At 40.9% G+C, this 12,960-nt stretch overlaps 3 protein-coding genes across 3 annotated transcripts; 2 read left to right on the forward strand and 1 right to left on the reverse strand.

Annotated features, from left to right (window-relative positions):
* Positions 1-331: 331 nt before the first annotated feature.
* LOC146497708 (uncharacterized) lies at positions 332-2,568 on the forward strand. Its single transcript, XM_085141847.1, has 4 exons — positions 332-1,564; positions 1,660-2,004; positions 2,104-2,190; positions 2,292-2,568. The coding sequence occupies exons 1-4, from the start codon at positions 1,544-1,546 to the stop codon at positions 2,370-2,372; spliced, it is 534 nt and encodes a 177-aa protein (XP_084997973.1). The 5' UTR covers positions 332-1,543; the 3' UTR covers positions 2,373-2,568.
* Positions 2,569-4,127: 1,559 nt separating this feature from the next.
* Positions 4,128-5,720, forward strand: LOC146497709 (insulin-like growth factor-binding protein 1). Its single transcript, XM_085141846.1, has 4 exons — positions 4,128-4,553; positions 4,693-4,835; positions 4,995-5,123; positions 5,256-5,720. Exons 1-4 carry the CDS (start codon positions 4,208-4,210, stop codon positions 5,379-5,381), a joined length of 744 nt encoding a protein of 247 aa, XP_084997972.1. The 5' UTR covers positions 4,128-4,207; the 3' UTR covers positions 5,382-5,720.
* A 99-nt stretch (positions 5,721-5,819) lies between these two features.
* LOC146497710 (insulin-like growth factor-binding protein 3) lies at positions 5,820-12,254 on the reverse strand. Its single transcript, XM_085141844.1, has 4 exons — positions 11,095-12,254; positions 10,227-10,468; positions 9,328-9,447; positions 5,820-7,404 (listed from the first exon to the last, which is right to left on the reverse strand). The coding sequence occupies exons 1-4, from the start codon at positions 11,573-11,575 to the stop codon at positions 7,279-7,281; spliced, it is 969 nt and encodes a 322-aa protein (XP_084997970.1). The 5' UTR covers positions 11,576-12,254; the 3' UTR covers positions 5,820-7,278.
* Positions 12,255-12,960: the final 706 nt, after the last annotated feature.

The raw sequence follows: 12,960 nt of genomic DNA on the forward strand, positions 1-12,960 counted from the left end.
AGCTTTTAAGTTCATGTCGCCTTCACTCTAATTTAAGCTGAGCTCAAACAGTAAAGGGAAACTACTGCAAATAATGGTTAAGGAGCAACTCTCGTCATGGTGTCATCAGGGCCAAAGGGGATTGAAATGAGTAATTTGGTTGTTGCACTCCTGAATGGTTAGAATTACATAAAGACAAATAGCATTTGTCACAAACAAGAAAATGTAACTTGATTTTATATATATATATATATATACATATATATATATATATATATATATATATATATACCCATAAATTAATGATTTATGTGAACATTTTTCTGTGAACAAAAAAAAAAATACAATTTGCTAGTCTGTTTTAAGAAAAAAAAGAGAGCATCTGTAACACATTTCTACTTCAAAAGGAATTTTGACCACATTTTATATGCATTCATTCTCTCCTCATCAGTAGTCTATAGAGATGCAGAAATCCATGATAGTCAGACAAATTTAATTTTTGATGTGTAGGCAACCAAATGGAAATCTTGCACACTGACTGCTTTCTGCCTGTATATTTATTAAATTACTGTGGTTAAGTCTATTGGACCTTAACCAATAACTCCACATTCTGGGTTATATACACAACAGAATTATTATTTTATTTATTGATATTTTAATACATAGATCAAAATCTTCATTCCTGAACAATGATGTAACATATTGATATATGACCTTTTTTGCTTTGATACCTATTAATATGTGACATGATGGAAAAGTCTGAAGTTAATGATTTCACTGATGCTATAAGTTTACAACTGATCTATGATATATACCTGAAAGTATTCACTAATCAGACTAAGTAATTGGAAGTCATTTGATACGATGTTAGACTAAGGCATTTGCTATATATTTTACTTACTACCTTTTCCTGTGCACTAACCTCAAGAATGCTTATTAGTTTCTTTTTTTAGCCAATTGGAATTAATTCATTTTTAAATGGTAAATGGCCTGTATTTGTATAGCGCTTTACTTGTCCCTAAGGACCCCAAAGCACTTTACACATCCAGTCATCCACCCATTCACACACTGGTGATGGCAAGCTACATTGTAGCCACAGCCACCCTGGGGCTCACTGACAGAGGCGAGGCTGCCGGACACTGGTGCTACCACCACCAGTAGACAACGGCTGAAGTGTCTTGCCCAAGGACACAACGACCGAGACTGTCCGAGCCGGGGCTCGAACCGGTAATCTTCCGATTACAAGGCGAACTTCCAACTCTTGAGCCACGATCGCCCTGTAAATGGTAAAAGGTGCAAAATGGTGCAAAACATTGCTGTCACAATAATAGTCACAATAAGCTGAGTGACTTTAAGCTGCATTGCTTTATTTTGCATGTATATTGTAAAATTGGGCAATGCAAGTCATTTTCCCACCTGCAATGACCTGTCAAAACATCTACTGTGAAAAATGTTAAGCCTCTGCACCTGATTCCAATAATCAACTGATGACAAGGAGGCCACACTCACACCAGAGACTGCAGTATCTTTACTCTCGTTCCAAAAAGCTCAGCCATCCAGCTAAATGGACATTCAACAGCCAAATGTAAGTCTAATCTGTTATCACTATTCTTTGAATAAAGTAAATCAAATGATAAAAATGGTAAATGTCATGAGTAAATAGGCTTTTTGATGGAACAGAGACCTGGTCTGGAGCCCATCCAGGAAGAGTCAGAGTTTGAGGATGAAACTGAAGGGAACAGAACAAGAGAAGGAAATGAGGGCGATTTTCCGTTTCAAGTAGGTGTGGAGGAAGAGGATGCGCTGGCAGGAGATGAGAGCGATAAAGATGACGATGCTGTTCAACTGAGGGTTCTGAGACCTGGGAGGCTGTCTCGTTCCCTGAGCCAGTTTTCAAACCATCCACACGAAGGAACCGAGAGCTTTTCCGTGTCTGATGTGAGCACGTTTTCTTTTAATCTACGTGGTGAAGCTACAACACCAGGACAGCCGAAATTTACAAATAGCAGTAAGGTGAAAATAAAGGTAGGTGTTACTGAGTATTTACTATTTGCTTCTATTTAACTAAATAATAATAATTTTTTTAAAAATCTGAAAAAAAAGACTAGTTTATTTTGCTTCAAGGCCTCCAAGATGAAGTGGCAGAAACCGAGAAGATCTAAACAGCCGGTCCGGAAGCCAAGGGAACGCTCTAAGAAGAACTTTATAGCTGTGAGTATAATTTTAAGCAAATCTGTCTTGACTTAAAAAAAAAAACATATGGACCTTAATCAAATCTCTTTTCCACTAATGCCCTCTAACATATTTCAAAGGAGGAACCATTTCCCCCCTGGCTAGCGGATCTGATGGTCAGCATCGAAGAGGCAACAACTCATCAGCTAGTGGTTGAGTGACATTATCTCGTGAGGTGAACGTGAAACATTTGGGACACACCAACCTGGGACCTCATTCGTGACAAACTGAACGTTGAACAAATTCTGCCTAATGTGCCTTAGCCACTGACAAGAGAGTGACGTCCATGTAAGGGCCCGTTTGGTTTGTTGTTATACGTGAATAAACAAAAGGCACGAAATTTGTGCTTCTAACCCACTACTGTCTTCGCTGTATTTTTATTTTGTGTATCAATTCCTTTTTTAACCAGCACTTGCTGCTCTTAGGTTCAACCTGAACCCGTTTACCGTTTCTTAAGTTACTAGATTTGGATGCCAGTGAAGAATGTAACATGAAGAACCAAAGCTCTCTTCAGCAAGCATAGCAACATCAAAGCTGACCCCTCCCCTACTGTGTGGGAGCAACATGGCTGGTGCACTTTAGTGTACCGTCAGTCAGAGTTGACTCAAAATAAATCAATAAAATGTATTTTTCTATTTTTTATGAAAAAGTGTTTTCATCTAACCTATGTAAGCTAAAGTAAATCTGCATTAAAATACATATTAAAGTATCAGTTCATGCACATGCAAAAGTAGTAACGCCGTGGTCCTTTTCTTACATCATGATTATGTTATTAAATTAGTAACATATGTGCGATTCATGCATAGTCTGCAGTACTTTAAAGAGGAGCTAATGCAGACTTCTTTTATATACTGCTGGGTGTACACATTTCTAGCAATTTAAATGTATAAAGTTTAATTTAAAAGCATATTTTTCTCTAGTTAAGATTTTAAAAAATTAAGATATTCAAAGACAACATATTTTACCTTCCTATTAAATGCAAAATGTACACACACAATGTGCTCATTTCTGTTATTTCTCATTGTGCCCATATCCTCACATTCATCAGCATTTTATCTCTTTAACTTCATATTTTTATCCACAGACTGTACACATAGTTTTTGTTATTAAGACCTGTGTTTTTAGTAATTGGTCCTGATGACTGTATCTGTTTCCTTGGTGAATAATTATTAAATAAAAAATGCAATTAAAAGTTTTCAGGGTAAAAACAAGTTCTTCAGTGAATGAAAAGCACGGGATCACTGCCTATTGAAATTTGTGTCACACATCGTATGACTAAAGGTATGTGGCATTTGACTTAGGTATTTATGACAAATATTACAGCAAGGAAACGGCCATTTACTGCCATCTTTTCCCAGATAAATGTGTCGTTTCACCATTTCTGGGTTATGCAAGGCAGACTGGGTTATCACACAGGTAGATAAACAAGGTGGAGGACCTTGTTTATCTACCTGTGTGATAAGATGAACCTTCACCAACAAGACTAAAAGGACAAATAGGACTTTTTTCTGTCAAAACAATGTCAGCACCCAACCTGTCAGAATTACTTCACAAGATAAAGTTTGACGACCCCCATAAGATAGTTTTTAACATTAACCAGCCATTTTCCCAAAGCCTAGAGCTCCTTGGATCACGTGATGCTCTCTGTTAAAGACGTTATTCACTATTCATCATCGTACTGAATTTCAGCAGCACTGTTCAGTTGTTTTCATAACTCTAAAGTTAAAGAAAGATGACTAACGCACGTCAGAAGTTGTTTTGATGTGCATTCCAGCGTCAATATTGACAAATGACCTCAAACTACGCAAGGCAAGCGGGGTCATCCACCTTTTACAGCAGCTTTGCGAAAAATATTTTATATCTGTGCTGTGTCAATTATTAACCCTTCTGGAGGCCAAAGCGTTCATATAAATACTGCCAGTTCAGAGAAGACTTGTTAGAAGAAACTGACAGTTTTAAACGAGTCTAAAAAGCTGAAGAATTTCGTCAGAAGGAAATGTTTGGATTAAGCGAGAAGCTGACGTTTGTGGCAGCGGCGGCTCTGGTTGTCTTGTCCGTAGTGAGGTCATCTCCGATGGTGGGGCCAGAGCCCATCCGCTGTGCCCCCTGTACTCAACAGAAGCTAAACGACTGCCCCGCCATCCCAGCAGAATGCAAGCAGGTGTTAAGGGAGCCAGGCTGTGGCTGCTGCATGGCCTGTGCGCTCGAGGAGGGGGCTTCCTGTGGAGTTCACACAGCCCACTGTGCTGAGGGTCTCCGCTGCACTCCCAGGCCTGGTGAAGCAAGACCACTGCACGCTCTGACCAGAGGACAGGGAATCTGCACTGTGGACCTCGGCCAAGGTAGCCTGGCTGTTTCATATGTGCTCATATTGATATTCATTAAATAAAAAAAGTTCACAGCATTGAAGTTACATCTTTAATGCAACCTCATTCCATTTCATGTGTCATGTATGCTCTCTGTTTTCTAAAAATTCTACAGTGGAAGATGGAGGAGTCCCTGACCAAGGCTCGTTGCAGCACATTCTGGGACTTAACCTTCCCTTTGATCACCAAGATTTTGCTGAAGGCCAGGAGAGTCTCAAGGCTAAGGTCAATGCCATACGCAACAAACTGGTGCAACAGGTGAGGGAAAAAAATAAACAATCTGACTAACTGGTTATTCAAAGTAATTCATCTCTCTTTCCACAAGAGGGAGTAGATGGCTCTGAAGGGGTGTAGATAATTTGCTGGTGCATTTGTGTTTAGGAGACTGTAGCTCTCATTGTTTCTCTTCCCACACAGGGTCCATGTCACACTGAACTGCACGAAGCACTGGACACGATAGCCACCTCTCAGCAGAGGTTAGGAGAGAAGTTCACAACTTTCTACCTTCCCAACTGTGATAAGCATGGCTTCTACAAGGCCAAGCAGGTGAGAATTTTTTGTTTGTTTGTTTTTTCAGAAATTTCACATAACAAAATGAATTTTGACTCCCAAAAGGGATTTATGATAAAATACTGAGTGATTTATTTGTGAGAGATGCCATTTTTACTTCCTTTTCAGTGCGAGTCATCTCTCGTTGGACCACCCGCTCGCTGCTGGTGCGTCTCGTCTTGGAATGGGAAAAGGCTCCCAGGGTCGAGCGACTTGGTCGGTGACTCAGAGTGCCATCAAGAAGTTACTCACTGAAGGATGGACTCTGTTTTCACTCAAAAACCAACTTTCACACACACAAAGGCACACACATTAACAGCAGCAGGAGGTCGAGATAAATGTACCTTCAGCCGCCTGATGAGCCGGCTCTCCTTTGCAAAAATGAAACTGTGAAAACTTATTTGAGTGGAGGAAATTTCCTCCCATCTTATTTACGTGGTGTATGTATGATCAACTTATTTATTCGCTGCTTGTATATTCTTACAAGCATTAACCATTTGTCATTTTTAGATCTTTTATATGTTTGCCTGTTTTATTTTTTTCAGTTGTAAATATAGGGCGACACTGTATACATTTGTGTTTCTGACTAAATAACTCCATTGCTCAAAACCACAGGTGCATTACGGTGCCAAGCCCATTTGAGAGACTTCAGGATAATTTTTTTTTTTAAATTCATTCATAACTAGAGCTGTGCACGGCAACAAACAACACAGCAGCTCATTCATTCATTCTGTTGACATTGTCTGAATGTATCTCCATTGGCGTTTCCTCAATGGGTATTGGGTGAAATGCTTAAAGTGCCACAAGTATGTGCATGGTGGCCTAGCACAAACATATCAGTGCTCTTCCAAGCCACGCTGAGGTTTGGGATGGGTTGTTCATCATTCGTCTACCTCTGCTGGTCTCTGCAGGTCCACAGTTTGAGCAGAGGATTTCTGAGACCACTTCTCAGCTACATCTTCTCACATTAGGGACTTTATTTGACCTTTTCTTTATCTGACTACCTACTCTAGTATTTATTATCATTCACTTGTGTTTAAAGATTTGTTTGTTGTTGTAGCTATGTGCAGTAGGTCCAGTTTCAACTGAATCCTAATTGCCCTGGAATGCTGCTTTTTCCATTATTGGGTTTGTTGTATATACTCTAATTCTGTGGATGTGCATCTTAATAAAATCTTATTTTATCACAAAGGAGTTTTGTTTTGTGTCTATCTACAAAACATTAAAAAAACAACAATACTTGGGTAACTTTATACTGCCTTTATTAAGTAAAAATAGACTTCTGAGGGTTGCATTGTACATGCAAACAGCATATTTAAACTGACCACTTAATCCAAGACAAGTGCTAAAAAAATATCACTGGCTACACAGAGACTGGAGATAACTGTAAGGACCCCTTATCTCTTATATTCAGCTTATGCAAAGCGCCAACAAAACAAACAAACAAACAAAAAAAACCCCACACACGCACACACAGTACAGATCATGAAACAAAATCTCTTTTTCTGTGGCGTGAGACCCAGAGTAAAAAATAACTTTCTATGCGCTGTGTTGTCTGAGCTGCACGGTCCCAACCAACTCCCTACTTGGAGCAGGAAGCAACCGGAATAATGGAATTCATACAAATAGGAGTTCATACTTAAATCACTGCATGCTTACTTATTCAAATATACATACATTGTCAAGACAAAACACAATGGCTTTATAACAAATCACAAGCATACAAATAATGATTACAAATCACAAGCATTTACACATATGCAATGCCATTTAATTGTGCGTAAATGAAGAGCTCTCTTATCACTGCTTGTGACATGTCTTTGTGCTTTAAAATCAGAATAAGGCCTCTGAGATAGTTTCTTTAAGTGTAACATTATTCCAAAAGGTGTCCGGGTTGAGTCTGAGACAAACAGGTTATGAAGAATCCATCCATGTACAGAGGTTACAGGCTTTTTCTGCCCGGTACTCTTCTGCTGCGCTCTGCGCTGCGCCTCAGAAAAAGGTCCCACAGGCAACAGATTGTGCAACAGCAAACATCCATATATCGGCCGAGCCATCTCTTGACCTCTCTTCCAATATCCTCGGTTTCTCCATTTGTTTACAGTTCTTGCCGTTCAATCCCAGCCTCCCTCCCTCCCATCCTGCTCTGCTCCTATTGGCTGTCAGAGTTGTAGTACTGGGTATCTCCTCGCTCCCTTCTATCAAGACCTGGCAGAGGCTGCCCATATTTGTCCACACACCAACAGTAGCCTCGCTTTCTGCCTTTGGAAGGACGGCACTGAAAGTGAAGGAGAGAACAAGGTGAAGGGAGGGAAGACCGATGGGGGGAGGTGGGAAAGCTGAATGTACAAATCCGGTTGAATATGAAGCATTATGGATAACAGGCCACTTTAGTCAATGAAGCAGAAAAGCATAGTTAAGAGGCATTAATGGTCAGATTGTGCTGAGCCTTTGCTATCCAACACGCTGTGGTATTTTGAGCTGCTTTTATGGTCTACCTCCTGTTACACACACATATAGAGACCTTTAAGGTAAACAGAAACCTGGTAAAATATTTGCTTAGTCCCGTTTGTGAACAACTGTGAACCAAGATCTATTTTCAGAAGCTGGTGGCCAGTACGAATCATCTGTTGCTGATTATACCCCACAGCTCCAAATTATGGGTAGGCCTACTACAAATGACTTACAGAGTCTGTGGAGCTACCCAAGGGCTGTTATTTTACTGCCAATTTTACTAAAGGTCAACCTCCACTCTAGTTAAACATACAGCCATTCATTTCAAGGGCTAAAGCAACTGTACTGCTGCTGCACAGAAGAGACTGGTCACGCGGGGAGATGTCCTTACTCAGTTAGGTCTGATCTTAGGTGGAGAGTTTCATAAACAGTCTTCATCATGATGAATGAAAAATTCTTAGTGAACCATAAATTTTGGCGGCAAGTTAAAAAAAACAACGCTGGCTGTCTATTGGGGAAAACAAATACATTAATCAAAATCTTAAGTACACTCAATTTATTTATTTATTTTTATAAATGCATCTTCTTCAACACCAAAATCATTATTGGGTAGTTTGTTATGTTCCCTCTAAGAGGCATTTACTGTTAATAATCATTGTAACAAGAGCTGTTTTCCCTTAGAGTCATCCGAGTGTTCAAATTCAACTGAAACACCACAACGTCTCTGCCACTCCTTCAGTGCCTAAAGGCTTAGCGCGGTGTAGAAGGTCCGTTCTGCATAAACAAAGACAATGAGCCTGGCGTTGTAAGGCTGGTTATGAGATGATTGCAGGTCAAGAAGAACACTTCTATTAAGCGGGAGGGACTGCTATGTAATAGGGGAAGCTGCCTCTGTGATGCAGTGGCGCGGGAGCCCTAAGTGCCTCCATATGAATGCGTCAGAACCACTCATTTATTACAACCCGATCGTGGGTGAACCATGTGAGCGTTGGGATGGCTTCGGCTCTATTTCTGTGTCTGCCTCTCAAAAGTCCAGCAATTATGGGGCAAGCACATGGGGTGCCGGTGGCCACCTTGACGTCTGTCTCCCTGGGAGGGTTTCCGTTAAATGGCCATCGTCCCTGCCGTCAACCCCGCTGGGGTTTGGTCCCTGTGGTTCCAGTTTCCAGAGCCAGTGGCTAGGGTATACCTCACTGGTGTGGTGGTGCAATGATGAGGCTCTAATAACTACCAATGAATACATGAGGACAGCAACAAATCTGTAATTGGGCTGCAGGAGACCTTAAGTTTGAGTCATTCGTCTTGTAATCATTATGAATGTACTCTGCAAATGCTGATTTCCTTTTTACAGCATTTTGATTCCGTAACCAAGTTTGCATTAAGCAGATCGTGAAATAATGCACAGCCCTTCGTGTCCACTGAATAAAGATGCACTAAGCCAATGATTCTCAAACTGCTGGGCAGGTCCCACTGGGGGGGCAATGAGCCACTGGTGGTGGGCACAAACAACTAGGAGAAACTAAGAAGACTGACTGTGATGTGTTTGCTGATGAAACTGCACTGACATTTTTTTAAAAGTAAAATTCATCTTGAATTCTTTTAGATTATTAAATGTCGATAAACACTGTAGGGTGTGGGGTGCAAGCATTCTTTTGGCTTTTGTACTGAGGCCTGCCAGAAAAAGCTTGAGAACCACTGCACTACTAAAACACTCAAATATCAAATTATTATGTATACTTTTTCTCACCTGCTTTTTCTTATAGAAGCCCTTCTTGTCACAGTTGGGTATGCGGAAACCTCGGGGGTTGAGAATGTTGGAGATCTTGAGGTTGCTGAGAATGCTCTCAATCTCTCTTCGGCAGGGACCCTGTGAATGAGGGAAGTCATCACCAGTTTTTAGTACCTTCCTTTAACGTCAGAAATTCTATAGTTTCATTTTGAAGACAGATAAAAAGCGAATAAAGCGTTTATACTTCCTCATTAGCAATGCCATTTGGCAGTGGGTTTTTGACATTAATGTTTTGGTGAATTAACACTTTAATAAAGCTGACTCACGCTGCCTTGCTGTAATACCTAAACAATGGCTGCAATATGAAAGAGGTGGCAGATGAGGAATGAATTCATCTGGCTTGTGAAGGTTTAGCAGTTTGCCAAAGCTGCTTAGAAGTCTTACACAAAGACTGGGGGGGGGGGGGGGGGGCTAAAGTGAATTCAAACAGCTCAAAGACGGAGTCAAAAGGCTTGTCCTCAAGTCCAAGTACTCAAGTCACTAATCAGAACAGCCAGTCAAAGCCCATTACTACAGTGTGCTCACTTCTCAGGCCAAAGAGAAGATCAAAATAGCAGCAGGGCTTCCCAACAGGCACTCACATAAGCCAATCCATCATTCGCTGGCTCTCAGTATAGCCGGCACGCGGACGCCTTGTGGCCAAACAACCGCCTGACCCAGGTCAGCCGCAGGGCTATGGCACCCGCTTGCTGCCATGCCATTCTACTGGCTCACAATCTCTGCCAAACGTCAGCACCGCGACCCAAAGCATTTCATCACCCGCAGGGGGAAAAAAACACCAAAGCACAGAGGAAGAAGAGAAAAACATTCCTCCAGTGTGCTCTGAAGACAGAAAAAATATTGGTTGTGGTACTTACATACTCAGGCTCCCGTTTGGTCTCTAGAGAGTTTTGTTGATCTGTGACGAGTGGCCCCGGTAGCTCCCCCGTTTTAAAGAACTGGGTTCTTCTCTGTTGTTCCCGTCTCAGGATGTCTGGGGGGATGAAAGGGTGAAGTGGAGGCTTAAATGGTCCAATAGGTCTGTGGGTGCTGTACGTAGTGGTCTGAACACCCGAATCAGTGGAATTGCGCTCTTCATCCTGAGTATCAGCATTCTCTGCTAAAAAATTGTGAAAATAAAAATGTGTTTATAAACAAACATAGCAGAGTGTTAATTTCACATTTTTTCAACAGGCTAGGGTTCAGGGGTGGGACATGGGTATTGTGTGATTTAAAAGCATCTTCTGAAAAACTTTACCAGTAAAAAATAAAAATAAAAAGTCCACCTTTTTTGTTTTTTTCATTTGATTTCATTCAAAAGTACAAACTAGAAACCATGCAACCTTGAAGATGCAGGCTAGGCTTTAACATTTATCTGACCTGAATTTTTTACAATGAATTCAGGGAGGGTTCAAGTCTTCCCTCTGCGGCACAAAGAGGCACTTCTTCTTTCCACAATCGAAATCTCTTCAGTGCTCACTGCTTAAAGCCTTATCCACCACCCTTCGTTCCTCTAATGTAAAGACGTTTTAAAGTGTTTTCACATATTAGCTGGATTTTTATTGCTAAAAGAAAAAGGTTTTCTCTTTTTATACAACATCTGGTAATTCTTACATTGCCCGACGACCACTGGCAAAGATTTACCAGTTCTTCTGCAACTACCGAAATTTTGGTCATTAACCAGTGATACGTAAGGTGTCTAAAAGAGCGCACTTTGAGGCATAAACACTCACGCTGATGAATTACCTGGTAGCTCATTGACTGGCACTGTTGGTCTGGTAGTTTGTCGCTTGTTAGTAGCGTTTGCACAAATACCCCGTCCCTCCAGCAGAGCCTGCAGAGGTTTCGTTTCACCGGGTTGATGTTGACAAATCAGGCCGGAGCCACATCTCCCGGTGTACACGCCGCACGGCTGGCCGAAGCTCAGCGCGCAAGTCAAGCAGCAGCCGCAGCCCGGTTCGCGGACCTTCTCCGAGCAGTCCTTGGGTAAAGGTTTGCACAGAAGCCGTGCAGCGGGATCACATGGTTCGCATCTGATAACAGGTCCGAACGCACCTGACCTCCAGGTGAACGTTGCCAGGACAAAAGTCATGCAAAGTGCGCGAAAACAGGAACCCATGGTGCTGTGTCTGAGAGCGTATGAAGTGAGGAGGTGCGCTGTCCTGCCGTGGGGACTTTTCACTGGGCAGCTTCTCTCCCATTCACATAAAGACAGCGGACAAAACATCTCAATATATAGACCCCAATGACTGTAGTCACACCCCCGAATAGCTTGTGGTGTGCTGATGAATTGCGTCTACTCCGTTATTCCTTCAAGACATCAGAGAAATATGCTGGGGTTTTGCTGAAAAGCAAGGCAAGATTTAAGGTGTGGCTCTTTAAGACAGATATTAAATAACATTAAAAAGGAAAAAAAGAAAATCACAGGCCAAGGCATTTATTTCCTTCACCCTCTCACTCATGACTTTTAAGTGAACAATGTAGTTGAGATCTTTAAAAAAAAATGGAATAATCAAAATGTAATCAAGAGCATTAGAAGCACGGTACTAATGATGTTCCACAAAAATAAATTAAATACTAATAAAACAAATACATATTTGCAGTTTACTGACGGTGCATATAAAGTCTTAAGTCCCCACACGAGAGGAAACTCAGCAATCTGCTATGTTCGCCTTAATCCATAGGGGGAGCCAGTTGTCATGTGTGTCAAGCATTATTATTACAATGTGCCTCTTCGACTTTTACAGTAATTCATCAACACTTACTACTAAACGCTATTTAACATTGAAAAGTCAGAATCATTTGTTTCTTTCCGTTCTTTTACGTGGTAAAAGGTCACACAGCTGCACTTAACGTTTTGTTCCAGTAGAGCAGTACATCCAAAGGTGTCCAATAGGGTGATCCAAATGCTTTGTAAATAATTTAAAGGCCTACATTATAAACAATCAAACAGTTACAAATTTTAGTATATAAGTTGATATATTATTATGTATTATTAAATTATTATTTATGCAAACAGTACACCCTGAGGTCCAAATCAGTGGTGGCATATATATATATATATATATTTGTCTCTCCGTTTTTAATTTCGTTTTATACTTCACAGACTACACAGACTAGATGTATATGCTGTGTGCATTAGCTGCACATTGACCATATTCATTTATCAAATACTGCTCAATGATGAACTTCCTTGCGCAGATAATGCATAATAATTCACATACACTGATTTCATTCATTTATCAGTAGAGTTGCGTGTCCAAGGCTGATTTTGGGTACAGCAAAGACCTGAAGAAGTCCTCATGTTCAAATCCAGAACCTTTCTTCTGTGAGCCACTAGTGCCAAACACTGCACCATAGTGCTTTCCCCACACTATACATCATCTTTAGAAATATTATGAATAACAGTAAACTTATCATTTTTGTTTAACTTGCTGTTTTGCTTCTATTTGCATGAAGTAAAACATTCCATAAATATAATTAAGGACCCCATCTGCTATTCGGTGTTATTGTGTCATGCAAAAAGTCTACCTTGTGTACCTGCTCCTCACGTACAGCCATGTATTTGTCTCTTGACTTGTTTGTATGGGCGACATAGCTGGTTCTGTCCCG

Source organism: Neolamprologus multifasciatus, chromosome 18 (genome assembly GCF_963576455.1).
Source record: "Neolamprologus multifasciatus chromosome 18, fNeoMul1.2, whole genome shotgun sequence".
Taxonomy (NCBI): domain Eukaryota; kingdom Metazoa; phylum Chordata; class Actinopteri; order Cichliformes; family Cichlidae; genus Neolamprologus; species Neolamprologus multifasciatus.